The 15663-nt window shown below is 42.3% G+C and overlaps 1 protein-coding gene across 8 annotated transcripts in view; it reads right to left on the bottom strand.

The window, feature by feature from the left end:
* Positions 1–15663, bottom strand: part of brsk2a (BR serine/threonine kinase 2a) — a 173628-nt gene that overhangs the window by 30484 nt on the left and 127481 nt on the right. For all 8 annotated transcript variants that reach the window (XM_079682822.1, XM_079682823.1, XM_079682824.1 and 5 more), the window contains exons 5-7: positions 6652–6768; positions 808–841; positions 620–688 (exon numbers count right to left, since the gene is read on the bottom strand). In XM_079682822.1, coding sequence (XP_079538948.1) covers positions 620–688; positions 808–841; positions 6652–6768 — 220 coding nt within the window. The remainder of the gene's footprint in view (positions 1–619; positions 689–807; positions 842–6651; positions 6769–15663) is intronic.

Raw genomic sequence — 15663 nt, 5'->3', positions numbered from 1 at the left:
ACGGTCATAACGGAGACAACGGTGAAAAAACATCAGGAAGACGGTGGGGAGGGAGAAAGAGGCAAAAAACAAAGGCAAATACACAGGGCCTGTGGCCAAAAGCTGCCATGTCAGCATTGGTATTTATTTTGGGCTCTCTTCTTTCAATTTGGTTGTATGAATTATTCATTGAGCAGGAGCGTGTAGGAACTACAGTACAGCTGTTGATGAAACAAAGCTTCAGGGCTGCATGGCGGGAGAACCGCTGTCATAATGTAGCTTGAGAAAAGACATGATTATGGATACAGGGTAAAAAATAAAAAGATGACTACTCTCTGATCCTTTTTACGCAATCATTTTAGCTTGAGGATAACTTTTTTGTTTGAGACTCTGTGGCACTCACACCATTAAGTTCAACCTCGAGTCAACAGCATTAGTGCAAAGTTGGGAAAATCCTGTCACGGGTCTCACTTGCTTTCTACTTTGGATCTATTACAGCTGCTAGAAAGGCTGGACATACTGTCTGGCTAAGAACTGGAGGCAACACTTAATGATTAAATTGTATTATGCCATTTTTCTCTGGAGAATTTTAACTCGTATGTCAGTCTAATCAGGATCAGTTAGTACAAAAAACACTCACCACCAACAGGGCAAAAAGGATGACCCCACAGCTCCAGACGTCTGCTTTCCTCCCATCATACTTCTCTCCCTGAGGGCCAGAGAGTGTTTGTTAGCGGGTGAGGGCAGTGTGATAGGGTGAGCTGAAATAAGATGACACGCAAGGATGAAAAAGCAAAGAAAAACATGATTCAGTGAAAAACGACTCACCCTGATGACTTCTGGACAGGCGTAGTGTGGAGATCTGATAGGAAGTAAGAGAAAGTAGCAGTAGGTTATTTAAGGGTGTGTGCTGTCCTGGAAAGTAAGTCAGGGTTATAAAATGGCAATAGAATACAACAAAGTTATACACAACTGTATAACATTTGATTTAAACAATATAGACAGATAATAAATGCCTCAAGTGGGCGTATATCAAGATGTGCTCGAGGAGTCCAGACATCCTGAGGGTGTTTGGATGTCCTCCTGCTTGCTCACTCAAGGGCATCCTCTCACAGCAGACAGTGAACAGACCCACTAATCTTTACTGCACCTGGACGGGCTGACAGTAAACCCAATGACTAGATTGACACATCAATATCGTATGAAGATTTATGAAGCTACCTCGCAACGTCTGCTTTGTAAGCCACCGGTTACGAGAGGCTCTGGAGTGAATTATTATTCTTTGCATACACAGTGGCACTTTTACAGTACTTGCCAAATTCAGTCCCTTGAAATAAAAACAGAGAATAATAAGGGTTTAGCATCAATCTGAAATCAAATACCACTTCAGCTACATGATGTTTCTTTGTTTCTCTGATTATGGGCAGCTCTAATTTTTTCAAAATGCAAGGGACTGCAAACAGAAAGCAAATCAGGCACCTGTCTCCCCCAAACCTCTCAGCCTGATGATACGTCCTCCGCCTCTCGCTCAGTCTAATCTAACACCAGGATATTTGGCTCTAATGAGAGACTATCTGAAATCTGTAAACATGGCGCCCATTAGCTCGGCTGTTGTCTTGTATACTCATGAATACGGGCCCTGACGGCGCGGTTTCCTCCGGCTGTCAAAATACCGACCGATTACAAACACTGCCGCCATGTCACCAAGGAAGCTCAAACACGAGCAGCCTATGCAAATACAGCCCTCCTGATTGCAAGTGTCATAGTGCATTATGCAGATGAGCGAAAAATAAAACTAAGAAAAACAAGCCTGAGATTTACACTAGTTAAGCCTTGTTTGTGCCACTGCACAAGAGCCACAACTGGAGCCAGCATGAATATAAACTAATTATTTGCAGGGCTTAAGGTGGCAAACACTGTGAAGGTGCATACTATAATACAAGAAGCTGAGCTGAATCCTAATTGGTCAATATTAAAACACTAAATCAGTCAGTCATATGAACTACAGTATTTGCTTGGATAAACTCATCTTTAACCTTTTTAATTATATGGCTAACTTTTTATATATATCCAAGTATGTCATCTTTTAAACTCTTCCACACTGCATACTCTTAAAATCCATTATCTATAGGACTCTTGAAGTCGTTTGGCGCAGGCTCCATGAGTATTCATGAAACTTCCTCCCTGTTGTGCTGTATCTGCATTTAATGGCGTAACTTAATTAGAGGTGTAAATAAAGTTCCTTTAAATGTATCCTAGCTTACCACATTTAAAATTCTGGCCACATATAAAAGCACCATACATCATGAAATTCATGATGATAAAAAATTCCCTTGCTGCTCTCACTAGAAGTTCAGATTATAGACGGGGATACTGAAGATAAATAGAGAGCCGTAAGAGCCACTTCCCTCTGACCAGAGTGAAAAATGCAGTCTTCTGAAGAACAGTTGTGCGTGGGTTGACACAACATCAGTCTTTTCTTGCTCATTGACTCTCTCAACCTAACACCAGTAACATCATATAAATAGCATTAACAGAAAGAACAGCGGTATTCTGAGGGCAACAAATCCCAGTGCAGCGGGAAAAAGTTCTGCTGCAGTCCCCAACAGAGTAAAGACAGAAACACATTTGTTTAGTGACCTGAGATTGTTTGTGAGCAGACGACTGAAGTGGGGAAACTAAGATGATAAAGATGCATGAAAAGCTGTCTTTATCTACAGTGAGGGGCTCGAGTGTCAGAGTGTTTGCAGAGAGATAACTGGACCAAAGAAAATCACAATTAAAGAGGCCCTATTACAGTATGCCTTTTTTTAGGTTTTCCCTTTCCTGTTATTTCAGAATCAGAAACAGGTTTATTGCCAGGTGGAATTTGACTGGATGTCATGGTGCATACATAAAATATAAAACAAGAAATCTAATATAAAACTAAAAAATCTTTAAAGGTGGGGTATGTAATTTTGGAGAAACCAGCTTGAGTGCGCTAGAATTTGAAAGTACACAACCGGAAAAAATCTGCCTCTTCCTTCAGACTTCCTTACAGAGCCCCTCCTCCAACACACACGAATGTGCACATGACCAATGAGGGCACGAGATAAGTTTGCGCACAGATGGAAGGCTGACAGGCAGGTAGGCCATCCAGTTATTTTCCGGCTCAGATGATTGGTCTTGCTTTTTTACTACAGCTTCCACAGATTAATTTTTTTAATGTATTTATTGTCAAAGCATTTCATATATTCATTGCTATAGGGATGTTAAGAGCATTCCATGGAATATAACAAAAAGTGTTTCTGAAATAAATTACATACCCCACCTTTATGGACACCATAATAAAATACAGTTACATTTCCTGTGTTATACAGGTTTTTGTGCATGTAAATGGTCTTCAAAAGACATAAATCCCAAAGTTCAGGCCAGAGGAAGTTTATCTTCCCCCACCCCGCCTGATACACCTCCATTGTAGTCCTTTGTACACTCCATCGACATAGTGACATTACTATGTAACAACAGCGCTTCTATTGGCTAGCGCCCTAAATCTTTGTACGTGATAGGCTAAGGGGTGGAATATCTCTTATCGTAAGCCAAATCATAACATAGCTGGACAACTAGCCAATCAGAGCAGACTGGGCTCGGGTTGCAGACAGAGGGTGAAAATACAGTATAACGGCAGTATGAAAAGAATAAAGGCCTTTTTGAAGCTTGTTAACATGTCACAACAATAGAGGCGCTAAATACAAATATGATCCTGAATATTAGCAGTGTGGGGCCTTTTTAACTATAAGATTACCATGTCTCTAACAGTATACAGTACAGTACTGTCATTTGCTGTAACAACATACTGTAAATGTCCTTGCGGTGGAACAAATAAAGCATTTCTGATTTCTGATTACATTGAGTGCCCTTCAGTTTAAAAGACAGTATCATGAGATCAAGAGATACGAGTTCCTATGGAGCAGTTAAAGAGCAGCATGGGTCGACAACATTGAAGAGACACTGAGACATGCAGCTCATCTTTATTAAAAAGCATCTTTTCAAACCGAATGCGTGCAGCCCCTCGCTGTTGACAACATCATTTCATTTCATCAATCAGAGCAGCAGCGCTAAACAAACAGATAGCGCTGATGAACTCACAGACGGAGAAAGAGGCTGTGCGCAGGATCCTGGATCCATATTTGTATGCACTCGCCAATGCTTCTCCTTGTCTATACGTGTGTACGACTGCATGTATTTATGTATGTGCCGTGAGGCTCCCCTTACTCTACCTGGGGCGAGTTTTTTCTTCACTCAGCTCCATTACCCGTGGCAAATGGAATACATTTGTGTCAGACAGCTGCATGGTGAGAGGGGGCCAGAAAAATGCGTTTAATTAAAAACTGTCAGCTCTACACTTAGAGATGGGACAGTCAGAAGAGCATGAATAATCAATAACCACACGCACAGCGCAGCATGCGGTGATGGAGCTGAGAGTGGAACAAACACTGAACTACTTCGCTTGGCTGTGTGTGGGAGTGTGGGGGTCTGTGTCTGCATCAGTAAGACCGCTCTGAGTTCCCAGCAGCAACAAGTAGCTTCAGCTCTTTGTAAACATATATAGAATAGAATAGAATGGGGAGGGATGAAACCCTCTTTAATGGTCACACAAGCAGAGCACACAGCAATGGAGGGGGGGGGGGGTCTCGGTGCCTTGCTCAAGGGCACCACGGTAGGGCAGGAGGTGACCTGGGACCTCTCCAAGTAGCAGTCCACGCTCCATATTTAGGTCTGGTCGGGGACTTGAATCGGCGACTTTACGGCTCACAGTCCAAGCCCCTACTGACTGAGCCACTGCCGGACCAATATGGGGGGCTAATCAGATTCACTGCACCTGCAGAATGCATTCAAATATTTATTTTTATGGATTTGTTGACATTTTCATTTTATTTGACTAAAGAACAAGTAATACAAAATAGATTAAAAAAATACATGATTCATTTATTAAGTATATATAAAAACATATCATTAAAATGTTTTTAAGAAACTAGATCAACTATGTGGTGCATATCCATAACCTACTTAACACCAAAAAACATAAATAATAAATGGGAGAGAATATATAGAAGATGTTAGACCAAAATAAATAGAACCAAATATGCACTGCCGCAATCTGCTGAAACCTCTTCAACATATATTCCATATTTTAATTAGATTTATTCAACATATTTCAGTAAGTCAGCAAAAACAATGAGCAAAAACCCAACACTAATTATAAGGCACGTCATAATTGAAAATCGTGATGAAACATGATGCAGATTAAATCACCTAGCACACAAAAAGCTGAGCAAGAGCTGACACATTATGTGGCCTTTCTAGGAAAAGGAAACACTTCAGTGTAGTCATCATGGCTGCAGAGTGACTCAATCCTGCATATTCTACTTGCAGATAGAAAACTGCTCTCAGTTGGCCTGAACTCTACTGATGAGTCATGAAAGCTTAGGCACTGCGCTACTGCTGGAAAAATTATGCAACAGTTTCGCCTGCATGCTTGTGTGTGTGCGTGCACAAGCTTAATGTGCGTGTGTATTATAGAGAGACAGTCAGTGACATAGAGAGACAACCACAGAAGGGGAGGACAAAGGGTCCTCCAGGTCAGGGATGAGCTAAGCCTTGCCAGCGCTGTGTGCACATGTGTGTGTTTGCAGAATTGCGTGTATTCAAGTGTGTGTAATTTCGGTTCAGTTGATTTGGAGATATAATCTGGACAGAATCAGGTCTGAGCTGGGGACAGATGTCACAATGGCCTCTTTCTATAGCCCAGCCCTGCCCACAGGGACACAGTAAGACATCAAGATCACAAAAAAGACCCAATTTAGATTTACAGGTCCATGTGATAGCAACACAGCATTTCTAGACGTCCATAATGTTTCTTTTCACTGTGAACCTTCAAAGATTAAACAAAGCTCTATATTCCACTAGCTGAGCAATCCTGTTTTACTTTGGGCATACAGTACAAGGCTTCATTAGGATGGGAAAATAAAACAGAGAACTGGCTGTGCTTTGTGTTGACATCTCATTTCCAGTGTGAATTTCAGGTAAGTGAGGGGGAAATAAAACTCAAAGGAGAACAATCCTTTTGTGCAGCGGTCGAATCTTCAGTTTAGAAACAAGTACGTCAAATTAAACAACCATCATCGACTGAATTGTTATTTTGTTTTCCCCTTTGCACTTTTCACTGTGCTTCAGAGTTGAATATAAACACTCCCACGACTTTGAAAAGTGACTTTTCTTCCAAGCGAATTCATTGCGGTCGTTGTGGGATTGATGGCGTTGTCGTGACTGCCGGATCATAAAACTCTTCTTCAGGAATGAGGAGCTGGAGAGCAGTAATGTGTGTCCGTTGCCCTGCTCACAGCCAGACAGCACTCTGTGTGAGAGCCACTGACCGTCTCCCTACGAGAGATCAACCCTGCCCGATAAACACACGCTGCAGAATGCGGCACCTCGCAGAGGGCTTGATAGCTCCACTCATCATTCTCTACTTCTCCTCTACTCTCTTCTCCGTCTCTCTGTAGCATACCAGCAGCTCCATGCGCCCTCCAACTATGACCTATTTTTACCTTCAGGATATCCATTTGCAGAGTATGTGAGTCAGACATTGCATTAGAAAACATGCATCACGTTGATTTCTGAATCACTTACCCGCAGCTGGTTTCCAGCAGACTGTCTCCAACCTGAAGGGAGGCCATGCCGAAGTCTGCTATCCTGATGTTGTTCTTCTCATCTAGCAACAGGTTCTCCGGCTTCAGATCCCTGTGGCTGAAAGATAGTGAGACAGAATCATAAAAGAGTTAATGAAACATGAAGGAGCTCATCATAGGTTTTATAAACTAAAGACACGAGGGAAAACGAAGAGCAAGGTCCATCGAACACCTGCGGATCGAGCAAGGATCCACGTCCGTGAGTGCAACTGGGAACAACTCGGCATCCTTAGCTGTTCTCGGCGCCCCCCTCCTCTGCAACAGCTCTGTCTTTGATCGGTCCATGCTGGAGCTAGGGGGCTCACACCTCAGAGCTCGGCTGGTACGAGGTGTGACAGCCCCCTGCTGTGTCCTTTCTCCTTCTGCTTCCCCCCCTCTTCGCCTCTCATCTCCCAGACATCCACCAGCAGACTGGCTGAGCAAAGGGGAGCCGGCCACAGAGGTTGTGTTCATTAGCTGCCATTCTTTTCCGCTAAGCACAGTGTGGGGGATGATATCCAGCGGACATCCCTTCTTAAAAAGGACTATTGAGAGGATCATCATATCACTTAAGCTGTTGCTGTGTCAGAGGTTAAAATCTCAATTTGTTAATAGAACCAATAGCCTTTTATCGTGTAGTTAACACCCTTGATGTGGTGGAGGTTTGTCTACATTCATGCATGTTGTACATGAGTATGTGTGCACACACTGGTATCCATCTTTTTTTACATTCTTACTTACAGTATGTATATACTTGCTTACCTCTAAACTAATAGAGCCAAGGGGCAGGCAGGATTTCCTGAACCTGACTTTGTTCTTGTCTTTATACTAATGATAATAAGGGGAGAGCAACAATAGCTGGTTGCCTCAGCCTTTGAAGAGTGCCTCATCACAATGGACGTTTAACCTCAGAAGACATCAGCTGCTTTACAACTCGTTTCCTGTCCTGGGGGATAAGCTGTCAGCTGGTTTGTTATCACAGTGGCAGTCTGTGTGATCCCTGCTTTAATTGAAATAAAACAAAGATAGCATCTAAAACAGTTCTCCCCAGCTAAAACCCTTATCAGTTCACACGTGCCACCATTTGGCAGTGAAGTCAGGAGCCTAGTCATTTTTACTAATACTGTCAAAGCAAAGGAAGAAGGAACAAACATGAACTGTCGTTATCTTTTCAACACGTGTCTTAGTCAATATTCCTGATAAAATATTCCTTAAAAAAATTATATTACATTACATTACATTACATGTCACTTGTTAGACGCTTTTATCCAAAGCGACTTACATACATTCAGTACTGTGGACAATCCCCACAGGAGCAATTTGGGGTGAAGTGTCTTGCCCGGGGACACAACGACATGTTGACTGCAGTGGGATTCGAACTTGCTACCCCGTGATCTATATTTCTCCTGGCAACTAAATATTTTAAATGGTTAAAAGTTACAAATCCATTGTGACTGGAGTTTACACATGACAAAAGATCCAATAGTAACTTTGTAGACATAGGGGTGGATCGCAGTGCCAGAAGGCAGTTTAACAATTTGTTGTGGCATCAATGACACAATAAACGGCAATGACGGCTCTATGTGTCTTTTTTCTGAAACAGTGTTCCAACATTGTTGACTATTAGCATCAGATAACCTGCTGATCATCACAGACCCCAATCTAAGAGCCACAGCCTCAACGGTCATAAATATCTAAGTACAATCCAACTGTCAGCCTCAGATTCATAAATGCACCCTAAATCATTAAATACATGTCCCATAAACATGGCATTAACATTGTGTTATGACAAAAATCACATATAAAACACGAAGAACCAAACCCCAAAAGACTGTTCCACAACAGAAAAAAGGCAACAGCGTGTTTATCCAGCAGCATCAAGGGGACAAATTGCATCTGGATGCTTTATTGATTGTCAGGACCCTGGTTTCCATAATAGGACATTAAACTGCCTCTCTGACACATTAGGCTGCAGTTTGCCACTGCAATCTCGCTCACACAGCAGGCCTGCACCGGAGACGTCTGTTGTGTCTCATATGTCATAGAGGAGGAGACGCGGTTAAACAAATTCAAAAGCAGCAATGAGCATAAATGTAACGTTTTTCTTTCCAGGAAATCGTAACTATGCACCACTAGCAAGTCTTGGATGAATGTTTTCTTTGTAATACAATACTCTGTGATGACTGAAATCAACATACAGTATATAGTACATAAAAAAGAACAGAACCATAAACAGGGGCCACAATTATTTAATGCCTATCATTCATCATGTTACACATTTTTAAACAATACACATGTGATTGTACTACCTTGAACATAGCCCATAATTCACTATGCACTAATCTAATCTCTTGTGATGCCATTCAGTGTAATTTACAGGGCGCACATGCGTGTCTACATGCTGCCTGAGCAGGGTTCAGACCCCAGTGGGGCTGTTAGACATGATTCCTGCAATTTAACACCAAGCCCTTAATGCTTGTGATCATTTGTACATATCATGCTGATATGTTCTGTTTTACAGAAGGTTGTAATCGGTCTGTTCTCTCTGGGCTCACTTCCCTATTACAACCGAGACATGTTTATGGTGATGAGCAATTTTGCTTAACTCTCCAGCCAAAGGAAAATATACTTTTCCCATAGTGACACATTCACATTCACCATGTTTAATAGAGCCTGTTTTATCGCAAGATATGTGGCACGAATTAGCTAAAGTGAAACAGTTGAAAATAACGCTAATGGATGAAATGCATCTTTTTGACATATTAACATGCCTGGGAAAAAGCACACCTGTTTTCTTGCATTTTCAAGGGCTAAAGCTGTCCTGGTACCATTATTGCTAGCTGAAGTGGGGTTTTAAGCATCGTTGTGAGTCAAAATGCACCCATTTAGCCTCAGGCGCACCTCTGTGTAATTTATTCTCTTTTAATCTTTCCCTTTTTTCTCTAGAACTTTTTTAGGCTTCTGTTGACCCAATTAGAGAGAGACCAAACGCACTCAATGAAAACACTTTAGGCTAATATTATAACACATTAGCTAAATAGGACAACATTCTGACTGCTGACTTGATGTGCTAGGCACAATCGTTCATTAGCCGATGGGGTTGGTATCGTATATTAGGAGCAATGAAGGATGAGAAAGATAAAGTTGTCTTTTTCCCCCTTTTCTGCTGGATAATGTGTGTCTTTTTCTGCAATTTTGCTCAAAGCAAGTGTTCGGTGAATGTGATTCCATGCTTTCTTATTCTGTAGTCAAGTAGCCAAGTTAATACCGCATTTGGAATTTATGTATTTAGATTCAGATAAAAAGAAAGGACAGGTGGATATGGGTAAGTGTGGTATTTAGCAATATATTTGTTAACAGTAAAATAAATGTAACAGCTGAAATGCAGCTGATGCTAAACAGTCCCCTGTCCACTGTTCTATCCATTAGTTTATGGTGTTCTTTCATATAATAAATATTCTCTGTGAAAATCATTAAAATACCATATTTAATATGCTCACATTGCTTCAAAATCCCACAAAGCAACATAAAAACAAGAAATGGTCATTTAACAAGGATCCAAAGCTCTGAATATTGTATGATGGTTTTATGACACACTTTATTGTTCATTATATTCTGAATTTCAATAAGTCAATGAAATAGCAATTTCCAATACAGACCCATTTTTCCTTAAGGAGCACATTTGAAGCTGTTTTCTAACATCATATGTCATTCGGGCACAAATGATAGCCAGGCTCTTAGTGCCTGTTTATACTGGGGCCCCCTTACATTTAAGCAGTCTCCTGTCATAAGATTTGCATTTAAACTGGATTAGTATTGAGAAGAAGGCACACAGCTATCTTATATTCACAAAATGTGTCTCTCGATTAAGAGCGTCACATCTTGTGCCATCTGGGGCATTTCTATCTATTCCTCTGGGGTTTTGAGCAACACTGGGGATGTAATGCATTGTTGCATCTAATGCAGTGAGTCAAATGTGGGATTACAATGATGGCTAGTTTTGGAATAAACAAACTATTTGCTTTGTTGTGCTAAATCTGTGTGTGCATCCCAGCGTTTGCTCCTAATCCAGAGGAGTTTGACAGAGGAAGATAGTGTGAGCAGCAGAGCTTCAAGGCAGAATAAACAGTGCTGTCAGAAAAGCATTGGATTGATAGATATTAAAAAGCCAGAGCAACATCAGGCCTCCAATACAGACCTGGGGTGATGTGGAATAGACCATTGTACCTGTTCGAAATTTGAAAACTCTACACTTTCCCTTACAAGCTCATAAAAGTAATGGAAATCAACCTATAACTTTTGTTCTTCCTTCTCAGCTCCACTTCCTACAAACATTTTAGACATCCCATTTCCACCTCCTCTCAACATCAACGTTCCTCCTCTGACCACTTACATTTCAGTGCTTTAACTGTCTCTGCGGGAGAGGGAATTACTTTCGAACAATTTTAAAAGACAAGGAGAGAAAGAGAGGGAAAAGATTTGTATTGTGTTGTTAGCAACCATCAGCCGTAATGATGATAGGCTATAAGTACAGGCTTTCTGCGGGAAGCAGACAGACAGACTGTCATCTGGGGAAACTCTCCTAAGAATGTCAATAAACACAGCCACAAACAGCCACGAGGGCATTGCCGGCAATTGATAGAGAAATGGACACGCAAAGAATGAACAATAACAAATAGGGCAAGCATGAACTGCATGTCGTATAAAGATTACAATCGATTAAATAAGACGACAGACAGAACACTACACTATTGCAGAGCACATGAACAGATACCATGATTAAAAGACTGTCAGTCAAACCTCAAACTAAAACAATGTAGAAAACATGATGGAAATGTTGCATCTATGTGTTTCATGTAATAATAAGAACGGTTATATTCTCAGTCCTCATACACCTGCCATTATTGTTTTGTGTAGCAAGACAGTAGGTAGGTATGGATTATGCTACATTGTATCTACTTCAATATATTTGGTTGTCTCACTAATATTGGATATACGTTTTTATGAATCAAATGTAAGGAAATACCTTAATTTTTCAATTGTGAACCAATTTAAACCACTCTCATCATTCTGAATATTCTAAAAGGCCACATAATATGAAAAACTAACTTTTTCAGTGCTTATGCATTTTCATCTAAAGTGCCAACCCTCAAACTGTGAAATAAGACGACCCTGTCCGTTTGTTGTTGCTAATCGTCAGAAAACAATGGATTCAACTAGCCATTCAGATGTGGCTCCTCTTCCAATAGCACTGTATCCCCACTCTTGGCTTGAGAACTATCTTTGTAAAAGTGGGCCATATTTGTCACCATAAGTGATGCTATATATATACACAGATGCATGCGGCCCTCTAAGCTCCTTTATCTAATGACGGAGGGGGAGTGTGGGAGAAACAGAGTGAGAGAGAAAGGTAGATTTGGATGGTGTGGATGATTATGCCGCTGTGTGGGCTTAATGTGACTCCTGGACCAGGTGTTTGTTTGAGCACATGTAGGTGGCGGTAATAATCAGTGTCAGGAATGAGTGTGTGTGTGTGTGTGTGTGTGTGTGTGTGTGTGTGTGTGTGTGTGTGTGTGTGTGTGTGTGTGTGTGTGTGTGTGTGTGTGTGTGTGTGTGTGTGTGTGTGTGTGTGTGTGTGTGTGTGGGATGAAGCTTTAGGGACAGGGATCTTTTCCAAGGTTCACGAGCAATCTCTGCTGTACTTGGTGGGATGCTTGGAGTCACTTTATGTGACAGATAGTCTTTATCTCTCACCCACACACACTCGCTTTGTATTGACACACAGACAGGGCTGTTAACAGGGTCACAAGGGGAAAGACCAAAGTCATTACTAAGCAAACTGGACAGGGGTGAGGTAGAGGACAGTGTGCTGTGATCGGGGGTACATTTTTTTTTTCTGTGGATGGTTTACGAGTTTGCTAGCTTAGGTCCATGCAAAGGAGTACATCTCGGTTTCACACCATATGACACGATGCAATGAGAGGGTGGATAAAATGTGGCTGAATACAGGAGTGTTTTTAGGGTCCTCCCTGGCTCTTTTGACCTCTACTACTGGGTCTTAGTGAAGCTTTAGAATCACACGAAAATAAATCAATACAATATACTTGTATTGCTCACATGAGAAAAGAAACCTTGTGCATTTATTACAGAAAATAAGAGCATACAATGCTTTTCCGTGGTAAATTGTACTCAAAAGGCAATTTCCTTTTAAATATTGACAAATGCTGTTCAAAATTACCTTTCATCATCTGTTAGTTTAGCTGAGTAAAAAAAGCCGAAGTGTTCAAGGTAAATACACTTTAGATTTCCAATCAGTCTGTGTCTCTTTTGGGTGTTTGAAGTAATGGCAGACTGCCACATCAGGTACTCTGTTTAGTGTAGTAGCAGATGTGGGTTTTGTTAAATGTCAAACTAACAAGATACAGGTGAAGCTGCTGTAGGGAATCTATCTCGAGTAAACATGATAGTGAATCATCTGCAATAATAAACTACATCTTTAAGGCATCCACTTAGTTAGTGTGACCTTGAGACCTGCATCTCATGCAGCTTGAGGAGAGCTGTTACATTACATTACATTACATTGCATTTAGCTGACGCTTTTATCCAAAGCGACTTACAATAAGTGCATTCGACCAGGAAGATACAACCTTTAAGAAAACAGAATCATATAAGTACATCAGGTTTCATAGAGCCAAACATTTCAAGTGCTACTCAACTGGCATTTAGAAAGCCAGCCCTTTATTAGTATATAAGTGCTTTGTTAGTAATTTTATCGCTCGAAGTGGAGTCTAAAGAGATGAGTTTTCAGTTTGCGTCGGAAGATGTGTAAGCTATCTGCTGTCCTGATTTCAATGGGGAGCTCATTCCACCATTTTGGAGCCAGGATAGCAAACCCACGTGTTTTTGCTGACGGGAACTTGGGTCCCCCTCGCAGTGCGGGTGCAGCGAGCTGTTTGGCTGATGCAGAGCGGAGTGCACGTGCTGGGGTGTACGGTTTAACCATGTCCTGGATGTAGGAAGGGCCAGATCCATTCGCAGCATGGTACGCAAGTACCAGTGTCTTGAAGTGGATTCTAGCAGTTACTGGAAGCCAGTGAAGGGAGCGGAGGAGCGGTGTGGTGTGGGAGAATATGGGAAGGTTGAAGACCAGACGAGCCGCTGCATTCTGGATGAGCTGCAGAGGTCGGATGGCACATGCAGGTAGACCAGCCAGGAGTGAGTTGCAGTAGTCTAGGCGTGAGATGACGAGAGCCTGGACCAGAATCTGCGCTGATGTCTGGGTCAGCTGGGGACGTATCCTCCTGATGTTGTAAAGCGTGTATCTGCAGCAGCGAGCTGTAGCAGCGATGTTTGCAGTGAAGGACAGTTTGTTATCTAGGATCACACCCAGATTCCTTGCAGTCTGAGTCGGGGAAACAACAGAGGTGCCGATGTTGATTGTTAGGTCAAGAGTGGGACAATCTTTTCCCGGAAGGAAGAGCAGTTCAGTCTTGTCAAGGTTGAGCTTGAGGTGATGAGCAGACATCCACCGAGAGATGTCTGCTAGGCAAGCAGAGATGCGTGCGACGACCTGGGTCTCTGAGCGGGGAAAGGACAGAATTAGTTGGGTGTCGTCAGCGTAGCAGTGGTATGAAAAACCATGCGGGCTAATGACAGACCCGAGCGAGTTTGTGTACAGGGAGAAGAGGAGGGGACCAAGAACCGAGCCCTGAGGGACCCCTGTAGTTAATTGACAAGGGTCGGACTCGGACCCTCTCCAAGTAACCCTGTAGGTGCGGTCGTTGAGGTATGAGGTGAGGAGGGAAAGTGCAGTGCCTGAAACTCCAAGTTCTTGGACAGTGCGAAGGAGGATCCGATGGTTCACCGTGTCGAATGCAGCAGACAGGTCCAGAAGGATGATGACAGAGGAGAGGGAGGCTGCTTTAGCAGTGTGCAGTTTGTCAGAGACAGCAAGGAGAGCAGTTTCTGTTGAGTGACCTGCCTTGAAACCAGACTGGTGCAGACTGGAGCTGTTCTGAAGCTGACCCTGACATTTAACATCCCTGCAAGTGCAGGGGACTGAAAGAGAACATTTCACATTGATAAATAAAATATACATCATCATGTGGGTTGTGGACTGTCAATCATCTGCCCTGTATCTGAGGGATACATTGCAGATCTGAAATGTGTTCAGACTTAAGAAACAGTATCCAAATACAGTACATGTAAAGTACAAGTAGACGTGGGGGGGGGGGATTGACACCGGATTTATGTTAGCATACAATGAATAGTATCTCTCGCTGCTTCAGCATTCATTATACATTTATCTTACTGAAGAATCCTTTCCCATTCCTTTTGTCTTCCACCCTCACCTATCTTTGCCTCATCTCCCTTGTCAGCTTTTCCCATGTGCTTCCCTTTGTTTTTTGTCTACTTCTAAAAGAAAACTCTGCCTAAATCAGAGCGAGGAAACACTGAGTCACAAACAGCCTTCTATGCTCTTTCATTCATATCCTCGCTCACATCCATCTGGCTCAAGAGGGATATTTCGGGATGTGACGTGGGCGGAGGGCTGAAGCATGAGGCAGTAAGAAAAAGTGCAAATGGGAGGTGTACAGAAGAGGAGGGTTGAGGAGCATGTGTTTACCCCACGGTGAATCATGGAGAGAGCGAAAGAGCACTTCTGATGTCCTGTGAAGGTGTCATACGCAGACAAGTCGAAACGGAAGAAAAATATTTCAGAAATGCTTTTTTATTGAGGGGATGCTGGGATCTCATTAGTGGAAATGGAAGCGAGGGGAGAAGGGATGCGTCTGTCAGTCTCTTTGCCCCTAATCGAGGTTAGGAGGAGGGCGAGGGGGTGCAGTAACACTCCAAAATAATCCCCTCTCATGATAACTTTACAAGGTATCATTCTCTACGTGTGTTCATCAGGAGATTTGAGGAGCTAAAACGGAGACAGCAGGAAAGCAAATCAGGAAGGAGCAGATAGATC

This window comes from Notothenia rossii, assembly GCF_949606895.1.
Source record: "Notothenia rossii genome assembly, chromosome: 5".
Classification (NCBI taxonomy): domain Eukaryota; kingdom Metazoa; phylum Chordata; class Actinopteri; order Perciformes; family Nototheniidae; genus Notothenia; species Notothenia rossii.
This window is presented reverse-complemented; position numbering and strand designations above follow the sequence as displayed.